The sequence below is a fragment of the Thunnus maccoyii genome, chromosome 7, assembly GCF_910596095.1.
Source record: "Thunnus maccoyii chromosome 7, fThuMac1.1, whole genome shotgun sequence".
In the NCBI taxonomy this organism is placed as follows: Eukaryota; Metazoa; Chordata; class Actinopteri; order Scombriformes; family Scombridae; genus Thunnus; species Thunnus maccoyii.
The window spans coordinates 10,639,513-10,666,956 of NC_056539.1; the positions used below are offsets into that span (position 1 = coordinate 10,639,513).

A 27,444-nucleotide genomic window follows, 5' to 3' on the forward strand; every position below is an offset into this window, starting at 1 on the left:
CCACTCGCTCCTCATCCAAGCAGCTGTGACCGCAAAATCATATCAATTTCCTCGACTGCTTTGTTCTTATTAATTTATTTTATCTTGAATGTGTTTGATGTGTATATGCTTAATACAAATGTAAAATTCAATATATTACAAGTTACACAGTAAAAACCGCATTTTCAGCATCTGAACATTTAATACAAACTGTACACTGTTGATAAAAAAACATCCATTCAGTCCCATCACTACAATCCATGTCACTAAATAACAATTTACCACTTATTTTCTACACAGACGGTATATTAGCAAAATAATGAAATATGAAAAGCTGTTGAAACATATTTTTAAAAAGGCAAAACATGAAACGGTTTAAATTTTACCAATTTACAGCACCCATCGCCTGCCATCTAGCGGCTCACTATAGCTATTTTACTGAACATGCCTGAAAAGTAAAAAAAAAATACATATATTGGCTATATTTCACTGCATTAACAGCATCTACGAATAAATATGAGGAGCTGATATGTGTGATGTCCATCCTCTTCACTGTTTCCGTTTCCGCTTGCTTTCCTCGTATCTCCCGCTGGGACTCGGGGTCCGGAGGTTTGGAGAAGAAGAAACCGTCTTCAGGTTAGCCGCCGGCATCCCTGGCCTGGGGGAAGGTGTAGGACGCATGTTTGCATAGACAGGACACTCTGAAGCTGTATTAGAAAGTAAACACAGGACGAATACAGTATTAATTTCTGTAGTTAACACGCAGACCCTTCCCGGAGTTAATTTATCAATCAGTATGTTACCAACACCTGCAGGTTCTGTTTTTAAGTTGTAAGTTATTCATCCAGATGTGGACAATAATAGTGTAAATAAGAGGGCAATTGTATAATATTAACATAATATAGCCTATTTTGCAATCAGAATTTACTTTCTGCAAAAACCTTTTAGTAAAAATATCAGATTTTATAAAAACTTAAATGAAATATTTTCCTGGTAATTTTTTTCCTATTTACAATTAGGAACAGTCATGCAATTACCTTAGAATTGATTATCTGCTACATCCAGTGGTTGAAATACTGAAGAATACAAATAGTTGCACTTTGCCCTCATGAGCAAAAAAAATAAAACAGAAATTACAAAGTTATATTTGGTATATACGCCTTATAGCTGCAATGTTGATCTGATATGTGGACAAACTATTTATTGGCAGAGAAGATATAATATTTCTTTATAAAGTATAAATAATTCACAAATGCTATTTATTAACTCGATAAATGCTGTTAGTTAAGGATGACAAAGCTTCCTTTGCGGTAAAAAGTCTATGAGGAAATATATACACATATGTTTGAGTGGCCTGATTTGTTACTGGGTGTGTTATCAAGTAACTGATAAAATTATCAGGTATTTGTAGGGTTGGTCTGTGCCTGTCAAACAATGATGAATGATGACTCAAGTTTCTGGCCTGACTACAATCATATTGGAAGCCCTCCATTTGCTCTCTATATTGCAGTTTTTCCTCAGTTGCTTAAGCACATAACACTGTTCTCAAACTCTTAAAACATTAAGTGTAACCATCACATCAAATCATACTGTGCAGCACACACTTCATTTGTCCTGCAAACAGCTGCCACTCACTCAAAAAATTTAACTCCTGTTCCAAAAGTAAATAAATTCATCAACTAGGGAAATTTCTCTTTATAGTCGAGACAGTCAGAAGTCTCAGGAACTGTCCAAAGTAATTCTGTTTCTGTATTTCATTACAAACTCCAATCCTATAATGAAGTTAAATAGAGCCGACGGAAAAGTAGCCATCAAAGCTCTTGTCATACAAACACCAGTTTCTCACTGTCAGCGTGTGGCTTTCCTGTAAGTCCCCTATTCACAGTATGTACTGGCAGTAATAGTGTATTGTATGATCGTACAATAGCAATGTAAAATGCAAAACAAATAACTCAATTTAACAAATTTATACAAATTAGAAAACTACTGTTTATCCTGTAAATCTGATATTTGCTCTTATAATACACATATAATGTCAGCCATATAGAGTTTGTACTTCTTCTGCTTCTGCTCCGTCCTCTGTAATCTCCCCTTCCTGTGACCAAACCACTGCGTACTTACAACAAACTTATGTCTCTATGCTTTAATTTAACTGCTGTAACCACATAAAATGTGGTACATACATACATAATTATGTGGTGTAATCATGGTTGAGAAATGATAGCTGATGAATTGCATCTGTACGCTAAATATGACAACATTTGATAGGTTGTGCTAACATTTCAATAAGAAGAGCATGTTACTATGCAGTAACTGAATTTCAAGAGTCACATGTTGATAATTATTTGAGGCATTAAGACAATAATATATCACTGAAATTATGAAACATTTATGTTTGGATGGTTATGGGTGGCTGAAATATTTTGCATGTGAATTATGTGTGAAAGCAACACAAAAAGTATATACTGTTGTGACAAAATCAGTGAAAGATGTGAAAATTTAGCACAAAATTATGATAATGAGGATTTCCATCTGAGATTTGTGCAAAAGAAACCGAGAGTGTCTTGATTTGACACTCTTTTAGTTTTAGAAATGTTGGGTGCACCCGTGAGGAAGAAAGTAACAGCTGCCCTCACCTATATATGCATGTATATTGTACGTGTATTACAGTGCTGAGTGGTGCAGTATGGTTGAGTTTGTCAGTGTTGGGACAGCGAGCTCTGCAAGCAGAAGGTGGTCCTTGACGTGTTCTACAAATGACAGTCTCTGTGCATCTTTACTTAAACCACAAAGGAGAAGACTGAAAGTCTTATTTGTCCTACATCTACACTTTAGACTGTCTCACGCTGTGTTGTTAAACCACAACAACCACCGCATATTCACCGGCCCCCGATTTAGGCAGATAAAACTACCTGTAATCATGAACGCTGCTTCCTGTGTCTTTTGTTCTCCCACTCAGACATAAAGACGCTTAAAAAATCTGTCTGTCCCTGTCTGCGATATTCATTCAGTGCATATCTAAACCCAATTGGATGTATTCTGTGAACCTATTTGCCTTTTTTTCTTGTCCTCTTTTTCTCAGAGCTGCCTTTGTCAGTTTTGCAGCTTCTCTCGCCTACAATATAGATACAGATCTTATCTACAATCTACTGATGTTCCTTGCTGAACTGTCATTAAGCGGTCTAGATAATTATCTAAAGCTTGACACTGAAAGAGAAAACTAGTACCTCTTCTTCCACGTAGTCTTCTTGTCATTAAGACACATATGATGAGGAGGACTATCAGAACGACAATTGATACTCCCAACACAATCCACATCCACCATTTGTCAATCGATTCGATGGGAGACACAGTGACTGTAAGAGAAAAATGAAATGTGACCACATTAAGTCAATTTATCAGTGTGTGTACAAGTAGACCAATGTGTGCACACCATAATCCTGAACCTTAATCCTACCGACTGGGGTACCTGCAGACCCCAGAGGTTCACTTTTTGTCATATTTCTCAGGTGTTTTATTCTATCATTGCAATTTTTCATGACTTTGTCAATCAATTTGTTCCTAATGACTTCATACAATTGTTTTCTGTTTCAATTAGTGCTTTTTAAAGATAAAAATGTACTGTATTGGGGTCCTGAGGGACCCCAGTCAAAAGCACCCAGTTACACCTATGCAGTTTTAATAGATGGAACTATTTATTGAGTTCATGTTTATCATGGGTCCTAATTTAAAGTATCACACACTATCAGGGGATAGCGGCACTCTGTCAGTCATTTTGAGGGTTCTGTGGAAAGATTGTATTTGGAATAAAAGCTGCAGTTTGTATTAAAGAAAGATATATATTTTCATTTTACAGAATATGGAAATTAACTGTAACTTTCCTAAAAGAATAAAATCAGTTTTGTTTTTTTATCAGATGACATTAATTACATAATAATGTTTTGAGAAGAAATAAGTTAACATTTTGTTTCTTACAGTAGTTTATTCTTGGAGTCCCCAGAGACCCCAGTCGGTAATCTTTGTTAAATGTTAAATATGTTAGTAGGATGCGGGTTAATAAAATAGATTTGTTAAACAAGTCATTATCACAATTTCGGGCAGAGGTTTACACCTCACAGGAGTAAATTGGAATAATTTAAAATAGTTTGGACGTCTCTTGCCTGACGTCTTGTGACATCTATAAATGGACAAATTACACTTTTGAGCAACATTCACCAGAAAATCAACACTTTCAGAGTTTCAGAAGTTTCAGACGACTGCTCAGACTGTGCTGAATCCTAAAAATGTTCTGTATGGTGAGTCATAGTTCATGAGAATTGCATCCATACACACACACACACACACGCACGCACGCGCACACACACACACACACACACACACACACACACACACGCACACACCTTGTGACTTGTATGTTGTATGTTCCATTTCGTTCATCACTGTTATGGAGGAAAAAAGTGACTTTAAGTTGCATTCCTGTCATCATAGCAAGGTAGACAATTGACAGTATTATGAATCCATAATATTTCACGATAACAAGCTTGATCAGATACAAGTAATACTTACCAATAACCACTTCTACTGCGTTTCTCACGATTTTCTCTCCTAAATTTGGAATCACTTTTTGGATCATGCAAAAGTACCATCCGCTGTTATTGTGTGTAACATTTGGTAAAAAGTATTTCAGCAAAGTCTCCTCAGTGTCTTCCTTTAAGTCCTGCTTTGTTTTGATGGATGCCCCAGTGGAGGTATTTGTGGATTTGTTAAGGACCTTGGAGGCGAGTTCCTCTGTGACATTATTGAATCTGGGTTCAGAGCGGTTAAAACACAAGAACACCCAAAATCTCCCTTGTTCTTCAACTCTCAAATTGCAGAACAAAGTCAGATTGGAACCAAAAGGAACTTCCTGTCTTTTCTCCTTTTCATCCAGACTGATGGTAACTTGAGCTGATATCACCATGACTGCTACTGCCACTGTAGATAGATAGATAGATAGATAGATAGATAGATAGACATTTCATTCATTTCTCAGTATGTTAACAATAACTACAAACTTGTGTTTAAATCTACACCTGCCCTCTCTACATGTTTATTCTCCTTTCTGTTTGTCTGTTCATTCATTATTCTATTTAACATCATCATGCCCTTGTGTTCAGTGTAACAGTCTGTTTTGATCTGTTGAATATCAAGTGCAGAGTCTTACCTGTGAGTAACACCAGAGTTGATTGTTTCAGCGACATTTCCATCGTATTATGTGAGAGGTGGTCTTCTTCTCAGACTCATCCTGTCTCTGCTGCCTGTCTGCACATCTGACAGCCAGTCGAGCACCTGTGTGTGGGTGGGAGGAGGGGTTTTCTTTTACTGCAATATGAGAATAAGGAGACTTAAGTGAGGGGACTGCAGCGGATGTTGCATAAACAATAACCGCGGGTGGAAAAGATGTAGGCTTTGAAAAAGACAAGAGATCCTTGACCAAACACTGATGCGCTTTTGTTTCAAATGCTTCTAATTAAAAAACATCAAAAGCAGCCTGTTAACTGCTACCCACATCACTAAATATGTACATCCTGTTTTAGGCACCCTCTGTAGGTTGGTGGCAGACAGCGGGTGAGTGTCAGAGAAGCATGCAAGTGCTGACTCGCTGAATAAAAACAGGGCACAATGACGCAAGGGGTTAGTGAAACCCTTGTGGGTTTTGGTGCAAGGGTGCTAAAACGCATTTTACCATGTCCCCACAGCGTCTTACTAGAAAAGGCGCACTTGGCTTCCTGTGACAAGACACAACTAAGTATGGTAAGGTAGATGAACTTTTCTGGTTCAATCTCTGACCACAATCTGTAAAATAAGTGCAGGACAGACAACAGAGATGAGAGATGATAAGATACTTATTACTTTTTGATGTAGTTTCATAAAGGAGAGTTGCTGTAAAAACACAGTTACATCCCTTTCTGAGCCTGTGACATTTCATAGTTCAGCTTTTGGAATCTGAAATCTATGTAGCACTGATTTACTCTTATACAGTAGTATGTTAAACCTATCATAAACATGATAATCAGTGTTTGTGCATTATCTGTTCATGATGGAACAGTGAAGAAAAAGAGGCCACAAGTAGATATATATCTCAGGTGAACAGGGGGTGTTTAACTTCTGAAACCTCATATTCACAAAGAGAGTGAAAGTAGGTCTAATCTGTATTTAAATAGTGAAAAAACCTCTTATCATTTGTTTAGTGGGACAGTTGTTTGCATAGATGAAAGTGGAATGTGTGTCAGAAATATTATGCGCCTATATTTTTATAATTAAAACTTTTCTTACAACTTCTTTATTTTCCAGTCAGTCAACATTCATACAACATCTTCTAATATACTACAAATTAAGTATAATGTGAGTAGACTCTTGGTTAAGTTTTATGTGCACTAATTACAAAGACGGGTCATTAAAAATAAATAAATGTACTGTATTAAATGATTCTGTTTAATTAAAATAGCATTTTTAAACATTTTTGCTCACAATTATGCTCTGTTCTGCACTTTCAGAAAGGCAGAGAGTCAGGTCTGACATTGAGTCTGCCATCTCACTAAATGCTACCTCAGAGAAAATGTGATATTTGTGTCCTGCAGATACTGACATCAGGACAGGGACATAACCTGGATCCCTGAAGAAATACGACTCTGACTCCTATTTAATAAATGTACTGTAGATTTTTAACAGGGGGCCTGTTCGGCTGTGTGTCCCAATTGTTTCCTCCTTTCATACCCCAAACCAAGGTGATACACCAACAAAATGAAATGTTGGAATTACCTTAACAAGTCAAGAAATCCTCGTGAGACAAAGTCAACATCATACTTGGGTTTTGGGATTCAGGAGCAGAATCATTTTGTCAAGTTATTTAAAGTTTGTTTCTCAAAGCCCACTGTCAGCACATGTACATATTCAGGCTCATAAGAATATCTGCTTTTGTTGCAACTCTTTATCTTCTTTTATTCAATGTATTTATCACAGTTTTATTGTTGCTGTTGTTATTTTGTTGGCTTAGTGTTGTTGCAGCATAAAAGCCTGTTCACCTCAAACTCTTCTAACTGGCCTCCATCTTCATACTTTACCTAAATAAAAAAAATCATATTAATTGACTTTTGTTCATTTACACATTAACTGACTTTTCAGTTATCTTTATTTAATGTTTATTTGTATAAGGACAAGTATACAGCATGAACTTATGCCACAGACCACAGCATTTACAGCATAAACTAGTTTGCAATGCCAGTCCCTTTTAAAATACATAAAACTCAACAGTAAAATACATGAAAAATTGCACAAGACTCAACAATACATATACATACTGTACATTTTAACACAAACACAATACATAGCCTATGCACACATTACAACACAAAACTCAACGACAAAGTACATGCAAAGCAGCACAAAACTCGAACAACTCACAAACAAACATACCATAAAAGTTTCATAAAACAACAAGCAGCAGATCACTCATGACTACATGACTGATCCCTCTTTACAAACTGTTTCAGAAAAGGCCATCTGTCCAAGTGAGGATTTAATGAAGGGCTCCTTACGATTCTCTGCAGATGCACCTCGTGTTACTGACGCCCTGAGAGGCACCTCCTGAGCAACCTGGTTATTTAGGCATTTAGAGATTAGTTTAAGGTAAACAAATTTTACTTTAAAAAAAAAGATAAAATATCCTGATGCTATATAACGTATTTTTTGTTATTTTGTTCGATAAACCACGTTTGCAGCACAACATGAGCCCTTTGTCGTATCGGCCTTACTTTTCTCCGAGTCCTCAAAGGCATCATGACTCACCCCCATTACAGGAACACCAACACCCACAATCCTCCTCTGCCGCATGCGCCCCACGCACTACGGCCCAAAGGCGTTGGTAGCTGGTGTCCGTCCGAAGATGCGTTGCACTCCGGCAGCATCACTACCAGCTCCGGCGTGCAAATAAAGCGAAAGCGGGCGACGGAGGAGAAATCCCGGCGGTGTTTGCGGCTGCAGCGGCGCCGGTGCATCGGAGCGGCGAGATGGGAGACCAGAAGGTGAGCCGGGGCCGGAGGAACAGGTGTCTCTGATGGGGGGAAGCCGTTTCAGGGCGTAACAGTGTACAAAGGAAGGAGGGGGAGAAGCAGCCAAACCGGGGAGTTTGTGGATGCGGCACACACACTCTCACTCGTGCTTCACAATCGTGTTTTCCGTGATTATACGCGTTTGTCCGGTTGCAGATGCGGTTTATGTTGCAGTCTGTCGATGAGTTGGTTATCGATGGATCACGGGCTGGGGGGGCCTTTGCGCAGCTTCTCTCGCATCAACAAACATTACGTAGTCCTCCAGTATGAATGGGGCTTTTTTTCCGCTGTGGGAGAAGCAGCTTGGGATGACATGTAACGTGTCAGAGGTTTGATTCGTGGAATAATCGCCCTTGTCTGTGTGTGTCCACCTCTTTGAAGTCTGCTGTTCAATGGTTGTGGAGCCGCATTATTAAATTATGATTGCGCATCCTTCCGCCCGTGAAGTGTCCTCCCTCCTAGTGCAGCATCCAGTCTGAAGAACAAATGTTTAATCATGTCTAAAAGGAGCTCATGTTTTCTCTGCAGCCAAACAATGATTATACTGATAAGCACAGCTTCACCCACATAGGAGGCAGTGAAATGAGTTGAAGTGTTTGGTTGGAAAGGAAACACTCATTCAGGCGTAGATGTATGAGTATTAAAGTGTCTTTTTAGTCTGTAAGGATCAGTTTGTTTTAAATATTTCAAGCACAACAAAATGCTAAATATACACAATCTTGCTTTAGGAATCTCTGCGTAAGATCACCCACACGCTGGCCACCAAGAATGAGGAGATTTCCAACTTCATCTGCAGTCTCAAACAGAGCCTCGACAACTTAGAGGTACAAAGACACACATGGCTGAACTAAAACCCTATTTCATTAAATCCAGGCTGCACACAGTTAGGCTGTTTGTCTCTGTCAGTGTATTCATCCAACCAGTCTTCTTCTTCTTTCCTGTATGAACTCATTTTTGTTGTGACACCAGGCGAACTCCTCCCGAGTCCAGGAGGACCTGGAGTCTGAGTTCACCTCCCTGCACTCTGTCCTGGAGGACATGAAGGAAAACATGGTGACACGCATCAAACAGGAGAGAGCCAGCCGCACGTATGAGTTACAGGTAGCTGCGGTGTTTTATGATGACCCTCTTTAATTTGCTTTATAAATCTTCACTAATCCCTTTGTGATGGGAGTTTTCCATCATGTGACAAAGTAATGTTTTACAAGCACGTTCTGCGGCATTGTGTGACTGCTCCATGATGCTCCTGCCCTATCTCGATCACAAAATGAACGATGCTGTTTTTGCTCAGAAATTACCACATAAAAAAAACCCCAACTGGCCTTTTTAGGGTCTGACTAAAAACTAAAAACATGTTTTCACTGAGAACCAGTTTCACCAGAGGAAACTTTCAATGTCAGCAACGTTATTTTTTTTGCTTCAGTAAAAAATCAAACCAAACACACTATTACATTACACACAATTATTAATGAAAAACCAAAAACTTAAAAACAAATGACCTTTGAAAAACAGCAAGAATAAGAGAGAATATCAAGACAAAAAGTATGTTTTGGGAACATCTATTTAATGTGCCGGCAAATTCTTTAAAGTCTTTATATTGTTTTTGAAGTTTTTCCAACACACCTGATATAATGCTAGAATGAGCATACAAACCTTAAACTTTAAAAGAAGAGAGAATAAAAGGAGACAAACCACATTTGTCTGTATAAAGTTGCCAGAATGCAACTTATATAATTTAACTGTTACATGGAGGGAGAGAAAGACTGAGAGAATTAGTCAAAATAACTGAATTTGTATCTAAAATTAAGAAGTTTCTGTAAATGAATTCTTTAGATAACAGAATTAATATTTACTAACAAGGTCATTTTCAATATCAATTTAATGTATAGAGTTGTTGATATGTAGTAGATTAGAGGTGACATCTTAACACTGTAATGTAGTTTATCCCTCGGCATCATTTCTCTCAACATTCTGTCACTAAAGAGCTGATTTTAATCTTTTTTTTTTTTTACTATTTTTATAGTACTTTTCATTGCGATCATTCCAGCCCAGCTGTGATGGGAATAAGCAGTCGTTCATTGATTATTTCATTCTCTGCAGCCTCAAGACCAAACCATGACTCTCAAATGATGCTGCCAAAGTCCATAGCTTCTGCTGCAAACACAATGGTCCCATTATGCTAAAGACGAACGTGTGAGAGTTTTCCAGATGTACTCGCTGTCTGACTGTGAGTTGCTGTTTTTCTCAGAGTCAGCTGAGCGCCTGCTCCAAAGCCCTGGAGAGTTCAGAGGAGCTGATGGAGCTGGCTAACCAAACGCTCTGCTCCTCTGAGACGGACGGGTTCAATCAGGTAACTGACCGACTCCACAGCCGCTGTAATGCTGCTGCACTGTTCCCCCTGCTCACTGTTCATAACTGATTTTTTTATTTTAAAAATGATTGACAGTGAATTCCAGTGTCCATATACATGATTTAATCTGTCCTTCTTGTGGTGTCATACTACCAGCACAGTTATTTTAACACAGTGTTAAATGACAACATGATGGGCTACAACTCAGTTTTCTCTTCGCTCCGTATCTCTTTTCTCTTTTTTTCCTTTCCCTCTCTGCTTCTCCTCTCCAGGCGGCCAAAGACATTAAGGATAGGTATAGTACTCAGCCATCCATTGCTTCCCTTTTGTCATAGCCTCCTATAACCAACGAGCCACCTCATAATATAGCATGCATGCGTTCAAACATGTAGTCACCGCACCCATTTCTTAGACAATAAGCACTATGGAAAAGTTTCCACTCGAGAGCCTTTTGTCTTTGTGTTTCCCACTGTCCTCTCAAGTCTGTACCATCCTGTGTCAGCCCCTCCCTGGTTGAATGCTGCTCCCTCTCTAGCTCCGCTTTTAAATGTCGATCAGGGTGATGAGCTCAGTGGTAGTAACAGAAGTCTAGTTAGCGGCCTTTTCTTAGTTATTAGAATCACCTGTGTTTGCCCTGTAATTACAGTTGAATAATGCGATCATGCTTGTTTCCACCCCCCGTGTGTGTTTGTGTGTCTCTCTTGTGCGTTTCTTTGTCTGCAGTGTAACAATGGCTCCAGCCTTCCGCCTCTCCCTGAAGGCTAAAGCCAGTGACAACATGAGCCACTTGATGGTGGATTTCAGCCAGGAGAGGGACATCTTGCAGGGCCTCAAGTTTCTCCCAGGTCTGCTCCACTTTTAATTTAAACGGACAGTAACATAAGAAAGTGCTGAGTGTTTCTATTTTATGCTACTTTACACTTCTACTCCACTACATGGTATTTGTTTCTTTACTAATTGAGATTTTTCATACCAAACATGATCCTTAAAGTATAATGGATAAGTTCCCTGCAGAAAGTCATTTAGTTTATAATTGAGTGCTAACCCCTTTTTTTTTCTCAAAACATGAAAAAAAATCCACCCGGGCACTAAAAATATTCCATCATGTCATCAGTCCAAATTAATTTGTTTCAAGTATTTTCTACATTTTCAACTTTAATTGTCATAATTTTTGTGTAGCAGTGCATTTTATATTTATACAGGGTTCTTGCAGATCCTTAAAAAGTCTTAAATATGATTTTTTTTTTTCAGAATTTAAGGTCATAAAATGTCTTAAAAAGTCTTATTTTTAATTACGTTAGGTCTTAAATTTTGAGGTGATGTCAAGTTGCGTGAGAAATATCTCTACACGATTCACCTATTTAAATACGGTTTGGTCTTCGGTTGCAACTCACTGCAGCTCTTTGATTTTCTGGTAAATGTTTCGGTTGCTTCTCCACAGACTACCTGCTCTCACCAAGGTAACAAGATAAAAGAAGCACAAAAAACAGATCACAGTGCAGATGATGCTCAGCTGAAGACAGTCAGCCAGGATGTCTCAGTGAAGACACAAAGTCTGATCTGTTATTTCTGATAGTTGATAGAATCTGGATAATAATGTTTGTAGTGTGAAGGAGAGGAGCGAGTTGGAGTTTACAGATTTAGTGGACTGTTAAAGTAGATGAAAGGCAGATGTACTGTAACATATATGTGTCTTAAAGAACAGAATTAGAATTAACCACAGCTGACTTTGAGTGTGAGAACGACCAGAACAGCCTTATTGTTTTTTCACAGAAAAATTTCACAAAATTAACTATTCCAGGCAAATTGTAACCAAAACTTAAATTTTAAATTATTTTAATATTACATTACATTATACAGTTTTATCAAATGTAATACATAACAGTGGGACAGTTCCATGTATTCGAAATTAATTTCATTACTTTATGTGATTCTATATATGATTGTCATCTGGAGATACAAAATTATCCAGCAAAATATCCCTACTGATATTGTTAAATATTGTATGATACTGTCTTAAAAAGGTCTTAAAAAGCATTAAATTCGATTTCAAAAAGTGTGCAGCAACCCTGTTATATCCACAGTCACCTCTTTAGACTAGTTCATTTGATTTAAAAACAGGGTATACAAAGGAAGTTACAGATGAACGGCCCAACAGCATAAAGCAGTAAATTAGTTTCACCTCGACCAGTTGAAACAGTAAAAAATAACTGTAATAACTGAGCTATATGAAACACTATGAAATCTACAGTACTAACTGCTGAAAATACTTAAGTGAGATTTTTAAAGCAAGAGTGTCAGAGTTGTATTATAACTTTTACTGTATACTCCATCCACTACTGGACTACTTTGTGATATTTGCAACTAGAGTTCAAAAAGAGAAGTCAACAAATGCTGCTTTGATTGTCATTTGTAGATAAATGAGTAATGTTGAAACAAATATAATAACTCTTGAATGTCTGGCTTACACAGTCTGACTGAGTTTCTAACTGTTCACACTTTGTGAGAAAGCAAAACTATGTCAAACAGGCTGCCTGTTGCACGCGCTTCAAAGAGCTCCAGTTATCGGTATTTTGTGTACGTCAGTGAGTCGAACGACTACAAGTTATATGAAAGGAGTCGACCACAGAGGATAATCACCCAACTCTGCAGCTGTATGAGGTTTTTCAACCTCTTTAAGTATTGTGGCTTTTACAGCTCATGTACAATATGCACTGTAGGTCTCAGTCTCGTTTCTAACAGCAGTTAGCAAAAAGCTTTGATAAACCAACTCTACACTACCTTTGCAGCATTAAATGTTAAAGCTTCAATGATTAGTTGATTTAGTCTTCTATGACAGTAAACTGAATGTTTTTGGGGTTGTAGACAAAACAAGACATTTCAAGACGTCACCTTGGGCCCTGGGAAACATCGATCAACATTTTTTTACCATTTTCAGACATTTCATGGACAGACCAAACAACTAATCGATAAATTGAGAAAATGATCGACAGATTAATCAATAATGAAAATAATTGTTAGTTGCAGCTGGACTAAACGGCACATAAAGTAAGAAGCTAGCTGGTGAAGAAAGTTGAACATTTAGCAGCTATAGAGCCAGATGTTCTTCTCATCTGTTGGAGACCAGACCACAGTTAAGAGGAGAGGAAATATGGGAAATATTGGTTTCTGCACAGAAACGCAAATCCAAATGAAAGCTAATGTTGCCCAGTATCTGCTGGATGTGCTAGTAGACAGTTGTTAGACACTTCTGCCATAAGGTGATAATATTGTATGTTAGTCTGTGTACCTGTCAATCAAAGAAGCTGAAACATTACTTCCATGTGACAACTCACTCCATGATGAATTACAAACTTGAATGACAGTGTAAAACAAGTTTTCAACAAAAAATTTAAACCTGATTCTGTCTCTTTATTGGAAGTTTCACACAGTACCTTTTTTGTAGAGAAATGTGTATAAGAACTTGATTTTGGATACTGACAAACTGTCTCTCCTGTCTTACATCCAGTTCCCGCCACTCCAGAGATCCAGGTATCAGAGTGCCAGGTGTGTGACAACACAGTGACTGTAGTTTGGACCTTGCCAGAGCCTGACAGCAAGATTGACCACTATATTCTAGAACATCGACGCACAAACCACGAGGGGCCCCCTCGTATCAGAGAGGACTATCCCTGGATGGTGTTGGAGGGGATACGAGAGATGGAGCACACACTCACAGGTAGGAGCAGGACTGTGACGAGATATGTGACATTAAACTCTCCGATGAAGCCGTGTCAATAAGGATAATTGTGTTTCTTTGTGATCAGGTCTGCGCTTTGATACCCGGTACATGACATTCAGAGTGAGGGCGTGTAACAAGGCCGTGGCAGGAGAGTTCTCTGAGCCCGTTACACTAGAAACCCACGGTGAGAATACTAGTTGAGATCATTATTATTTCAACAATTATCAACAATATATGGAAAGTCTTAAGGACCTTTGTTCATACCAATGTGAATATTGGATTAATAAACTAGTTTTTCAAAATCCTGCCGCCATTTCTGTTTCCAGCCTTCACCTTCAAACTGGACTCTGGTTCATCCCACCAGAACCTGAAGGTAGAGGACTTGAGTGTGGAGTGGGACAGCAGCGGAGGAAAAATACAAGAAATCCGCAAAGACAAGAACCGAACCAACTCCCCAATGCACTCTCCAGCCAGGTTTGTATTAGTGTCTTTGATCCTGGGCTTGAACTAGTGACAGTGATCTAAAAACCTAATAAACTATGTGATCATGAACTTACCATGATTAAGAATAAATCTCAAAAATATGGATTCTTTAAAGTCTCTACCGTCTGTCTCATCTGTAATCAGGGCAGCACTGATGTCGCCTAAGAGAGCACCGACGGCCCGGGTCGGCAGAGACAGGTTTACAGCAGAGTCCTATACAGTGCTGGGTAAGAATACACATGATTAACAAAACTGCCCTACAAAGCCAAATCTTATAAAAGACAAAAGGATGTCCCATTGTTGTGATTTGGTCAAGAATCTGTCAATATTTTTACATGGTAATGGCTTAATTTGGATCAAACAACATACTTTAATTGTTTCAACTCTTCTCTGGACTCTGTACATGTAACCGACACAAGACCAGTCACTGTATTGGCAATGGAGCAAAATGATATTGGTTATGGTTAACAAGCTAACATCTACGTAGCTAACATCTACAAGCTAACATAAATGGCTTTCATGTAGGATACTGTATGTCATTTTGCAAAATGATCATTAGTTATGGTTAAAACTCACAATTTTTGTGTGCCCCACGGTTCAATGCACGTTCCACTAGTTTTCGGCCATAGGAAAGTGCCATCTTTAAGAATTTTTTCCTTCTTTCAAAGATTTCACATTTTGACAATCACCTTGTCACGGACGTCATCTATAAAGAAGCGTTTGTTAGCAGCCTCGTTTTCAAAGTTGGTCCTAAAACAAAGGCAAACTGCAGTAAGTGCAGTTACTGCACTCTGCCTTGGTTACACTGCATTTTCGCAGATACTGCAAAACTAAAAACCACAATATCTTCGAGAAATGAAGCAGTAGAACAACAAAAATCTAACATATTGAAGAGCAGATATTGCACTTTGCCTTTTGTAGATTTACCTGCAAGACGTGTTTATGTAACCAGAAGTCACAAACACTGACATGTATCTTAAACACAAAATGGCAGAACAACACTTCCTTTGATGCTGTAACTCGACATTCATTAGCTGTACATGTGTATCACGACTCCCCAGCTGACACCATGATCGACGCTGGACAGCAGTATTGGGAGGTGCGGTTCGACAAGGAGAGCAAGGCCTTCGCTGTGGGCGTGGCCCTGCGGAGCCTCGGTCGATTTGACCAGCTGGGGAAAAGCAGCGCTTCCTGGTGCATCCATCTGAACAACTGGCTACAGCAGAGCCTCACAGCCAAGCACAACAACAAGGCTCGAACACTTGACTGTCCAATTCCGAACAGTATAGGAGTCTACTGCAACTATGAAGAAGGTAAGATTGATAAACACGTAGACAGTAGTAAGGGTGTAACATTTTAAGTGGGGCAGAAATCTAGAGAATTTCTTTCCCGTAAAATAAACTGCAGATATTCAGCATTTGTCCTTTGCTCAGGGTTTTATTTTTCAGTATTCACTCAGTGTAACTGACAACAGATTTGACAATTGCTTGTTTGTTAATGGTCCTTTTTGGAAATTGTGATGGACATATTTCACTATTCTCTAACATTTTATAGACTGAACAATTAATCAGTTATCCCAACAATGTATCAACAGTTTAATTGACTTTGAAAAACATAATAGTTGCAGCACTATTATTGTTACTGTTACGTATAATCAGCCTCCTTTATTCTCTCCAGGTGTACTGTCTTTCTTCAATGCCAAAACGAAGCAACTGATGCACACCTTCAGAACCAAGTTCCAGCAGCCAGTAATACCAGCTTTCATGGTGAGAAACGTTAAATACATGCTCTTCTGTTCTCTTTTGACCTCTCTGTCTCTAAACTGTCTGTCGATTTTGCTGCTCCCTGCAGGTCTGGAACGGCAGTTTCTCAGTAGTGACGGGCCTGCAGGTTCCCAGCGTGGTGCAAAGTGGCCAGAGGAAGAATAGCGGCACCAGCAGCTCCAACGCCAGCCTCACCTAGACTCACCCACCCAGTGAGCTGGACGCCTGCCTTCCCAGCTCTGCCTGACCACAGTCACCGCCGCAGATCATCACCTCTGCTCTTGACTGCGGTCAAAGCCATATCATGGAAGAGTGAAATCACTGGAGTACGATGGGTTAGCCTGTTCCAAACACTGCGTCTGTGTTGCATGACAACAAAAAGTGTTTTTTTTTTTTTTTTTTTTTAGGAGGGGGGGACAAGTGAGTCATCTACCCTCTCAGTGACAGAATTATTCAGATGTATGACTCCAGCTGTTATTGACGCTTGGGACACGTTAGGTGTAGTCTTACTAGTTCTTCTCTCTCTACACAAATGTTTAGCACTGTCCCACTGCTGCTAGAGCAATGATTTAGCGCTGGCCGCTGCCCTTCCTCTCCATCACCAAAACTGTCAGCCGTACTGTCACGCAGCTAGCTGCGGGTGAAGGGTCAAGCCCTGTCCTGTCTGCTCTCTCCCTGTGCCTTCCTTCTCATTTCCAAACTGATAGGTGAAATCGGGTAATGCGTACCGACATGCTAATATTCCACTGCAAGAAATGGTCTCCCTATTTCAATTTCAAACAATGTATCGTGTCAGTATCAATATAACTCGGTTGTACCGTAGCTTAGTGGTTATTATCACCCACTGAATCCACCAACTTATGTAACCCAAATAACAACCTGCTCCTAGACAATGCTATTTACTAGAATCTAGATCATTATTGAATCAGGATTTTTTTTAAACTCTACTTTTCCCAGCAGCTAATGGATTATAAATCGAGCAATGAACAACACATATTAGGGATGTTGTTTTTGGATTTCTTGCCAAGGAATGACGCATGCAAACTTATCAGTGTTCACTGCATTTCACTTAGTAGCCGGGGCCCACACTTTGCGCGTGAGAAACTGGGTTCTTTAGCTTCCTGACGAGGCTCTTAGTTTTAAATTAGATTCAGTGTTGGGTTTCATCTAACAAACAGACTCTGCACAGAAAACTGCACAGAAAGCTAAAGGGGAGTTTTCTTCAGTGTTGCTCCTTTAGGATTTTGGAAATAACTGTACTGTATACATTCTCTTCACCTGACTGCAGCCTAATGCTTGTATGTCCAGTATGTATGTGCGTCTACCTAACAAAACCTCTTTATTTGCTGAAAAGAGAGATCCCCTTTATGAGTAGTGAGCTCGCCTGATGCTGACTTTAGTCCAAATGTAACAAATAGCTAGCCAGTAGCCTCAGCTAACAAATTATTATTATGATATTTGTTTACCAGGTTTTGGGGTTTCGCCTGAGTGAGAAGCAGAAGCGATAAACTGTTAGAAGTTCTTATTTGTGCACAGCCCAACCTCTGTTTTGCCTCCTTGTCACGTTTGTCACACATGGTGACAGTCTTGCTTTGCCATGTTGCTCCTTCTGTATCTGCGTCTCCTGAATAACTGTAGCCTGCAATGCTTTAAAGACGCATCCTGCTGAGAATTATGTTAACTTTATTTCACATGCTGACAGAATGTCACGATTTATTGTAAATAGTTTAATTTTTCCACTATAATGTATCAGTCATTGTGGTAATAAAGGAGTGAGAGCACCTGCTTATGTTCATGGATGTCTGTTTCAAAAAGGAAAGAGGGAACAAGAGGAGTATAAAGAATACAAAACATCATAAAACTGATTCATTTCTGATTGATTTTCAACTGCTGCATGGCACATACTAGAGGTTTTTTGTTCACATGTTTCTGATTTGATGTGACAGAATGAAGAGTTTCACTTCACTGAAAAACTATATACTATATGTATATATAAAACTATATTTACATCCAGTTGGTACAATAACCACAAGCCAACCCTAATATCCTTTCTGTGATTAGTTTGCTTTCATCCAGGGTTCACATCGGCTTATAGAGAGGCAGAAGTACACTGTGTGCAATATATATACATATACAAAAAGGATACAATTTTAAAAAAAAAAAAAAAAGTGACAACACTTAAAAATTATACAAAAAGAACACTGATATGAAAATTTCATACAATCTGATTAGGAAAATGTACATCGTCAGGGGTGAATGTGCAAAGTCTTCAAGATAAACACGGTGAAGATAATGTGACATGTACACCCGTCTTTACAGTCAATTAATCTGCTAATGTGTGTCTGAGAAGGATGAATCGATAAAGCGATAATCCTCAGAGAGGCTTTACCGCTGGCAGCCAGTCGATGAGGAGGGGCAGAGCCACGATGCAGAGGCTGTTTATGATGGTGTGTGTGGAAACGCAGCTCTTGCAGGCACAGACAGGTGGCTCGGTGCTTGAACACATCACCAGGAGAGGTCACTCTAAACACCTTGCCTGTTTTTCCAGCTTCATTTTCAGCTCTGATATCGCTGCGGGCAAAATTAGATTGTCAGATTGTGAGCTTTGATGTTATGGCAAGAAAGTAAAATGTGAGCAGCACTGTATGTTGTTTATTTATAAGGCTGTACTGCAAAAAACTTCCTGGTTACTTCTGCTCTCTGCTTACATTTAAATACAGTATTTACAATGTCAGGTCACAGGACATTTTAACAATAGCTGAATCTCTTGTTCACACTGAACTTGGCAAAAGGTGCTTCAAATACTATGCTGCACACAAAGAGAATGAGCTGCAAAAAATATGAACTTAGATTCACTTATTTGACTTAAACTTTTTAAAAGTAAGTAAATGCTTTTCTTAATTGTTACATTGTGTTTATTTATTTTTTGTACACAGGTCTCTCTTGAAAAAGAGATCCCAATCTCAATGAGACTACCTGTTTAAATAAAGGATTAACTAAATAAATGAAATGACACATAACAGAAAAATATGGATTGAGACTGCAAACATATCTGCACAAAAAGTAGGACTTACTCTGCCCCAGAGGGTCTAAGTGGGCTCTCATCTTTGTATTTGGAAGGGAGGCAGAGGAGGGGATTGATGTGGAGGAGGTTAATTTGCGAGGAACAGGAATTGGAGGCATTATTGCTTTCTTTGGAGCTCTCTTATCAGTTTCTATAGAAGACCAAAGACATATAGTAAAAAAACAAGGTCATAAAAAAAACAAGCAGAGGATTCAGTCATGCAGCAGGTAAAGGGAATATTCTCAAAATCAAATAAGCTTTATTGACAGATCAGAAACCCATATAGCCAAAGCAGTACAGAAAATTATTAATGTTGACAGATGATTAGCAATAATATGCAAAGATCAACAATCAAATATAATATAATAAAAGGCATTAAATAACAATGCAATTCAATTCAACTCTTGACCATACAAGACAGAAAAGTAGTCCATAATGTGTGGAAGGATGAGTCCAGTAGATAATAATTATTCAGAATAATAATTCTCACTGTGAATGTTTGAGATGGAAAAATCAGAGAGACTTACGTGGCAGCAGAACAACTGAGGAATCTTCTTTCTCTTGTTCTGTCTCCTCCACTGTTTGAACACAGACATTAGTTAGCAGTAGGAAAAAATGAAGTCACACCTGTTTATGTTTGAAAACAGCACAGTGAACAGCAGGAATGATAGATGGATTGATAGATGGGACTCACGCATGTCATTCAGGTACAAACTCTCCTCCACAACTGCTTCTAGCGCTGGTTCAGGAGTCGGTGATCTTAGAGCTACAGTAAGACCAAACATAAAATTATTATTATAATTATTACAAGTATTAATATGAGACATAATGTCACTTTAATTGCCCATAAATCAAAGCAAAACAACACCCTGAAGAGGAATTTCAACCTGCTGCCGCCAAGGTTGACAAAGGCTCTAAATCAAGCAAACCATGAGTGATTGAGTGGGTGTGGGTAAGAGGACTCATGCTGCAATCTTACCTCCACTCGTTAACTCCAGTCTTACCACAATGAGTCAAAAAGCAGTTTTTATGTAAACTGACTCATACAAAGTAAATTAACAAACCACTTCAGATGTATTACTTTTCCAGGAAGAACATGTAGTAAATGTTTGACCATAATTTCTTTTCTTTTCCATGGGTTTATGATATGCTATAAGATATAAACTGAAAGGAAAAGTCTGAGATTAACTCGTGCAATTGTATGAAGAGTAATTTCCAAATACCCGAATGTGTTAGTGGGTTAATGTGAGCAGAGCAAACAGGTCTGGCAAACAGTGTAAATACTTGAGTGGCTGTGTGTGCTTGTGTGTGTGTTTGTGTGTGTATTAATGGAGACAGCACCTAATTTGGGAGGTAAACTTGGTGGGATAAGGTATGACGGGGCATCCTGAACACTCTTCTCTCCATTTTCATTATCAGACCGAATGAAAGCTGTAAAAAAAAAAGAAGCCAGAGCTCACATTAGTCATGTGTATGTATGATATAACGACTATGCATGCAAAAACAAAATGAGAGAAGAAGTGAAGGAGAACGTGAAGTGTTTGTACGTACAGATGTTCTTCTCATATGCTTCCTCTAAGATGAGGGGAATCAGCACTCTGTCAGTTGTTTCTACTAAATAGTTGATCACATCATGCAGCGTGGCACAGGGGACCTGCACAGAGAACAACTTCTTTTTAACAACTTAAGGACAATAAAATACGTACAGGAAATAAAACGTGATTGTTTGTTTAGAATCTGACATTTGCAGCACCACAAAGATAAAACGTGACTCAATAACCACAATTTCTACTTTAAATTTCTTGCAACCCTCCTAACTGTTGGAAATATTTTAATTACTGATACGTGTCATTGATGCTGAGAAGGAAACCATGTACAACTTCACGTAAACTATGTGAAAGCACACTTTCACATACACACACACACACACACACACACGGAGTGCATTTAATACAAAGATGAGACGTGAGTCATTGCGGTGGCAGCGAAATTAAATCTTTATCTACAACTTCAACAGAACACAGGTGCAGAAGAAACTGAGCTGCGGTGATTGATCAAACATCATGTGTTACTTTTTTATTGCGTATACAAGGAATCACCCTCTTCAGTTCCTGAAAGTCATGTGTTAGTCTGAGGTTTATTACAACTCGTCTCTCCCGTGAACAATAAAGCCCCATAAAAACAAACAAACAAAAAAACCTCTGGCTATTAAGTGTAAGTGGTTGTCTCTTACTTACTATTAGTCACTGCCTAGAGGTTTTAGGAAGTTGCATACAGGCAACGCTCATTAATAAAAAGGCACTGTCAGTTTATTTTCTTGTGTAATGTATTATCCAAGGACAATAAAGACAATAAAGTTTATTTTCTTGTGTAATGTATTATCCAAGGACAATAAAAATACACTCACAGGATCGTCCACGTCGATGGTGAAGCCCCCTTCGTGTTTTCGAGTCACGCGGTAGTGTTTGAATATGGAGCTGATGGAGGAAGAGAGAAAGGGAGGTGGTCAAAACACTCAAATGAACAAATAAACAAATTATAAACTGTCCAAGTAAACAAAATGCCACCGTCAATTCTTTTATCAAAAAAAAAAAAGAATAAAAGTGGAAATCACAATTGTACATTTTTTTAGAGTTCTTAAATAAGGGGACATCTGACCGTTTAGGGGAGTTTAGCATACAAATGAACAACATAACATAACAATTTGTTATGTCTGGTGAACATAATAACTCAGATTCAGTGTGTTAAAATTGTAAATATGGGCTCTTGTTCTCTCCTCTATTGAGAGAAATGTTACAGAGTCCTGCAGTCATTTTATACAAATGAACTGATTTGAGCAACTGTTAACCTGAATTAATATGTTTGGGAGCATGTGTGTGTTTATGCTTTGTGTGTGTGTGCGTGTGCGTGTGTGTGTACCCGTTAAGGTCCTGTCTGGTGGTGACAGCAAAGGAACTTCCGCTACTTCCAGGCCTCAGCAGCAGGTTTCCTCTCTTGGCCTCTCTTTCAAGCAGCAGCTCTGCCTCCAGACGCGACACGCTGTGGAAACAGCTGCAGGACGACAAATACAGTGATGAGACAAATGGAAAAAAAACTGCTGGCACTCATCTAACACTGAGCTCAGCAGGTTCATCCAGACCTCACAGACAGAGTCAACATGTAAATATGTATCAGATTTTTTTGTTTCTGATACCAAAACTGGTACCACACATACAGCTAATACCTTTCTGTTTTTACTGTCTAATTGCAACCATTAATTGAACAGCCAATGCCAACTTTTCAAGGCTGAGATCTATGAGAATCTACTGAACCCATAAAATTTTTCTGTTCATCTGAAAACATGATTTTCACTGGGAAGCAACATTATGCAAAAGTGTGAATACATTTAAAATTGTTTTCATTTTGCAATGATTAAAGTTACAGCATTAAGAATAAAACCAAAAGCACACACAAAATAATCATTAAATACTGTCAGACCACTCATGACAGTTTTTAAAATATCTCATATATCAATTTTAGTCATGTTTTAGTCATGACATCATCCCTTTGTATTCCCCAGTATTTCACGTGTGTTATCGCAGATACTGTCAAGTATCATTAATACTCACGCTGGCATGTCTGCTTGGACGGTGATGTAAGGATTGGAGCTTGTGACAGCGGGTGGAGGGATCTTTTTTTTTCTTTCTTTTTCCTTTTCTACTGTCTCTTTCAGCATGTGGATCTGGCCTGGTAGCAGGTTGAGGGAGAAGGGCACAGACAGCTGCAGGGAGACAATGTGCAAAGAAAAGATGCAATTATCTACATTTGGCCTGATAATTCAATATTAAAAGTGTTGTCATATCAAACTCAATTTTTAACTTTTTTAAAGGTAAAATATGTATTTCTCTTTGTAACTGTTCCTTGATGATTCAAAAAGGCACCAAAGTGATGAAATAATAATGAACATTATACATATTATATATTATACACCACAGACCTCAGTCACAGAGTGAATAAAGCCCTTCCACAGCTCACGAGCCTCGGCATTTGGGGCCTGTAGAGACAATAGAGAGACAAAAAAAACTGTGAAAAAAAGAGGATTCACTTGGAAAATAAAGAGGATTTTTAAAAATATTTTCCATATGTTCTCTCACAGTGAATTTGATATTTTCATCCTTCATCTGGACGTTCATTCTGGCTGCATCTAAGTTACGATCCACGCTGCCGTCGTCTGTTATTGAGATCAAATCACTGAGATCCAGTTTTTCTATGTACTGATGAAACACACACACACACACACACACACACACACACACACACACACACACACACACACACACACATTGAGAGTGTTGGCATTAACAGGAATCTGTTTGATTTATAGTTATCCAAATCTGTGTCTGTTTTATTAACCCAAATGTCTACATAACATAACTTACACTGGTGTCTCTCTTCTCATTGAAGAAGAAGAGTGTGTTTCCACACAGGCAGGTCCACAGTTTCCGAGATTTCTGCACAAACACACAGGAAGACATTTTAACTAAGATATACAAACCAAACAGTCTGCATAGTTCTGGCTTAAAGCATGACCTAGTTATTGTTATTCAAATATGACTCATTATAGACGAGCAAAAACACTTTTTGGAGCCATATTTGAACTAATGTAGTTTTGGTTGTGTTTTAGCGACATGCTAAACAAGCACATTTCCAGAAACTAGAAGATGTTACCTTTCAAATGCTTCAAATGTTACCCAATAAATGCATTTTGGTCTCACAAATCTTCTGTTACAAACTTTTCTAGGTGAAAATTAAAAAAAAAAAAAAAAAAAAAAGGGTGGATGTTAAGAGGCTACTGGGAAGCAGTCCCAAATAAATCTGTAATGTAACTGAGCAACCCTACTTTCATCCGGGATTATGAGTGGTTTACTGAATGGGCCTGCCAGGCTCCAGGGGGCCCCTAAGCCAGAGCCTCTGCATGAAGTCGCTGGAATTAACTTTGCATTTCTTGTGGCATAGTCAAAAGGTTTAGTCATTCATGTCAATAACAGAGTCCAAGAAGTCCTCTGAAAAACTGAAGGAATAGTCTAAACTTCACTTTGAGGTACAGTTGTATTTAGTTATTGTGCTGTTGGCTACAAGTCAGTGTATCTGCCCTGTAGGGGGGAGGGGGGCATTATCTTATAATGTACCTATGTCTGGGATATTCCTCAAGTGTCTCCCTCCCTATGATTTTACATGCTTTCAGTTGAGCGTGTACAGTCTCTTATCGATGAGGGCTGGGCAGAAAAAGCACACTGGATTTAATATATGTTAAGCCTGCTTTGCCAGTTTCCGTCTTTACTTTTCTGTCAGTTGTTCTAATCTTTATGGCACAATGAGAAGAAAAGCAGTCAGACCAGTTGGAGAGACGTAAGCCTTGCTGTTGTTCCCCTCCTGACGAAAAACTCCAAAGTCCACACAACGTAAGAGCAATGATACTGCTGGCTGCTCCGCCCAAAGACAACAACACTAAACCTGACTGTTCTACGTTAGGCTGGCTTGAAGTGTGTCAGTAAAGCAGTAGAGCATATCTATGCACTGCTGTTTGCAATAATTAAACACAGGCTAGTGTAGGTAAATGAATTAAAAATAAATAAAGGATCAGCTCCTCTGAACACCACCATATGGAGAAATTAATTTCTCCAACAGGTGCTGAATGACATTTAGATCATTTAAAATGTAAGAGTGTAAGGAAAATCCCTGACTTCACAGTAAACTAGATTACTTAACACTATCTCACCTTGTTGTTGGACGGGTTGATATCTATTTCTCTCTCACATGCTGACTCTCTCTCTCTCTCTCTCTCTCTCTCTCACACACACACACACACAGCAGCCAGCACCAGCAGCTTTATCTAAAGCAGGCTATGAACAATCATTAAACCATTAAATCTCTGACAAAACAAACTTAGGTTTTTATGCTCCAAATCCAATATTTGTTCGACATTTTCCTCTTAAACTGCTGCTAATTTGATTGATCTCTGTTATATACTTTGATAACAATATCAGATTAAAAGCCTTCATATAACCAACAGCTAAAAGAATAAAATGATCATAACAATAGTAGAACTTGAACTATTGCAGACCAAGTGTAGTCACAAATAGATCATACACACACACACACACACACACACACACACACACACACACACACACACACACACACACACACACAGAAACAAATCTCTGTCCTCTGATGGTTTACCTTATCTTTGAACGATCTCTTCTCCAGGAATCCTTCATAGTAACAGTGTGGCAGCTGGCTCCTCTGACGTCCTGTTCGTTTTGCCATCAAGGTGTAGAAGCTAACTAACAATAAACTTATAATAAATCAAAACTAATATTCAGATAGTTCTATGTGGTAGAATTCATGCTCAGCTTGCGGTGACTGCAATTCCCTTGTATATGTGAGGAGGACGGGAAGGCACGAGGGGGGTATCTGCACGTCACCTGCCGAAGAGTTGACAGGTAGCGGCGTCCTCGACGCTGATTGGTTGATAAGTCCGGTGGGCGGGTGAGCAGGTGAGACAGCTTCTGACGTAACTAGTTTTTCGTAAAGATGGAAAACACCTGCTTGAGCTCAGGGACTTCTGGCAGTATGTACTATTAGTCTACATCTTTCCCGGTTTCATCTAAGAACTGGCAAAACCAGCTTTGAAGCTACGATGAGGCTATTTTCAGCGCTGCAGCTAAGGATTTCACTATCGATCAATCTGTTGATTGTTTTCTCGATTAATCGATTATTTCTGTGTTTTAGAAAACGTCAGAAAATAGTGGAAAATGTCGATCACTGTTTCCCTAAGCTCAATGTGACATCATCATATGTCTTGTTTTGTCCCAACCAACAGTCAACAACCCAAAGATATCCAGTTTACTGCCAAAGAAGACCAGAGAAACCAGAAAATATTTACATTTAAGAAGCTGGAATCAGAGAATTTTGAAATTTTCCTCTAAAAAAAATGATTCAATATGATATAATGTAACTGATTATCGGAAAAGTTGGCGATTAATTTAGTAGTTGGCAACTAATTGATTAATCAACTAATCGTTGCAGCTGTAGTTGTTTTTGACTGCAAACAGCGTAGCAGGGGAACTAATCTTGATAAGACTATTACCAAAAGTTTTAGAGTAATCAACAAATAGTGCAGTCTGTCTGTTGTCTTGAGAAAATATGATATGAAGCCAAATAACACTAGTGGTTGTTATTGTACTGTATTGTGGTCTGAAGCCTGTTTGCTGCATGCTATTGTAATCTAGATAAGCAAACACGTGACTGTCAACCAGTGATTGAAGATATTTGCGAAGGGTGAGAGTTGTGATTAGAGCTGCAAGGATTAGTCGATTAATTATTCAATCAACAGAAAATTAATCTGTTGATTAAGCAGGTGGAGCAACTGTTTTGTCAATCAAATAATCGTTTCTGTCATTTTTTAAGAAAAATATGTTCCAAATATTCTCTGGTTTAATCTACTGTCACATTAATAGATTAAAAATCTTCAGGTTTTGAGCTGTTGGTCCGACAAAACAAGCAAATTGAAGACAACGCAGTGTTCTCTGAGAAATTGTTAATGCCATTTTCCACAATTTTTAAAACACTTTATAATTCAAAATCAAACTAATAGCTAGTTGCAGCCCTCGTAGTGATAGACCTGCAGTGTGTCACCTCTTGTATGCAGTGTGAAGAGCAGCTGCTTTCCATACAGATCGTCTACTCCAGCTCATTTTCTTATAATGCATTTGGAAGTGTACAGTATTGCACTTCTGAAGAGTCCAAACATAACATTGATAACCTGCTTGTGGCAAAAGGCAAAGGTGGTAGCGCCATCTGCTGGCTCAGCGGAGGAATTTGTTGGGTTTTATCAACTTTGAACCTATCAAACACACTCAGTTGCCAATTAATTACAACTAATGCAGTTTAATGGATCAGTCCTGCTATAAATCCTACCCTCATGAAAGGTTGTAATGTTCAGTTTTTGT

The 27,444-nt window shown here is 38.7% G+C and overlaps 3 protein-coding genes across 15 annotated transcripts; 1 reads left to right on the top strand and 2 right to left on the bottom strand.

The window, feature by feature from the left end:
* Positions 1-89: 89 nt before the first annotated feature.
* On the bottom strand, positions 90-7,892 carry LOC121900196. 13 transcript variants are annotated; one of them, XM_042416266.1, is made up of 8 exons: positions 7,773-7,827; positions 7,557-7,614; positions 6,781-7,082; positions 5,183-5,340; positions 4,546-4,953; positions 4,380-4,418; positions 3,207-3,335; positions 90-686 (listed from the first exon to the last, which is right to left on the bottom strand). In XM_042416266.1, the coding sequence occupies exons 4-8, from the start codon at positions 5,223-5,225 to the stop codon at positions 529-531; spliced, it is 777 nt and encodes a 258-aa protein (XP_042272200.1). In that variant the 5' UTR covers positions 5,226-5,340; positions 6,781-7,082; positions 7,557-7,614; positions 7,773-7,827; the 3' UTR covers positions 90-528. The 13 variants fall into 13 exon arrangements, with proteins under 13 accessions (XP_042272200.1, XP_042272197.1, XP_042272194.1 ...); XM_042416263.1 differs by having other exon boundaries at positions 7,435-7,614; XM_042416260.1 differs by lacking the exon at positions 7,557-7,614 and having other exon boundaries at positions 7,807-7,887.
* Positions 7,803-18,172, top strand: fsd1 (fibronectin type III and SPRY domain containing 1). The gene is made up of 13 exons (XM_042416256.1): positions 7,803-8,042; positions 8,798-8,893; positions 9,039-9,170; positions 10,318-10,419; positions 10,692-10,714; positions 11,143-11,264; positions 13,928-14,137; positions 14,226-14,324; positions 14,467-14,614; positions 14,768-14,850; positions 15,685-15,936; positions 16,301-16,389; positions 16,475-18,172. The coding sequence occupies exons 1-13, from the start codon at positions 8,028-8,030 to the stop codon at positions 16,583-16,585; spliced, it is 1,482 nt and encodes a 493-aa protein (XP_042272190.1). The 5' UTR covers positions 7,803-8,027; the 3' UTR covers positions 16,586-18,172.
* LOC121900195 (signal-transducing adaptor protein 1-like) lies at positions 18,093-26,124 on the bottom strand. The gene is made up of 13 exons (XM_042416258.1): positions 25,673-26,124; positions 23,869-23,940; positions 23,584-23,703; positions 23,427-23,483; positions 23,059-23,210; positions 22,370-22,501; positions 21,858-21,927; positions 21,002-21,104; positions 20,792-20,881; positions 20,145-20,216; positions 19,978-20,028; positions 19,461-19,601; positions 18,093-18,957 (listed from the first exon to the last, which is right to left on the bottom strand). Exons 1-13 carry the CDS (start codon positions 25,757-25,759, stop codon positions 18,905-18,907), a joined length of 1,200 nt encoding a protein of 399 aa, XP_042272192.1. The 5' UTR covers positions 25,760-26,124; the 3' UTR covers positions 18,093-18,904.
* Between the last annotated feature and the right edge of the window lie 1,320 nt (positions 26,125-27,444).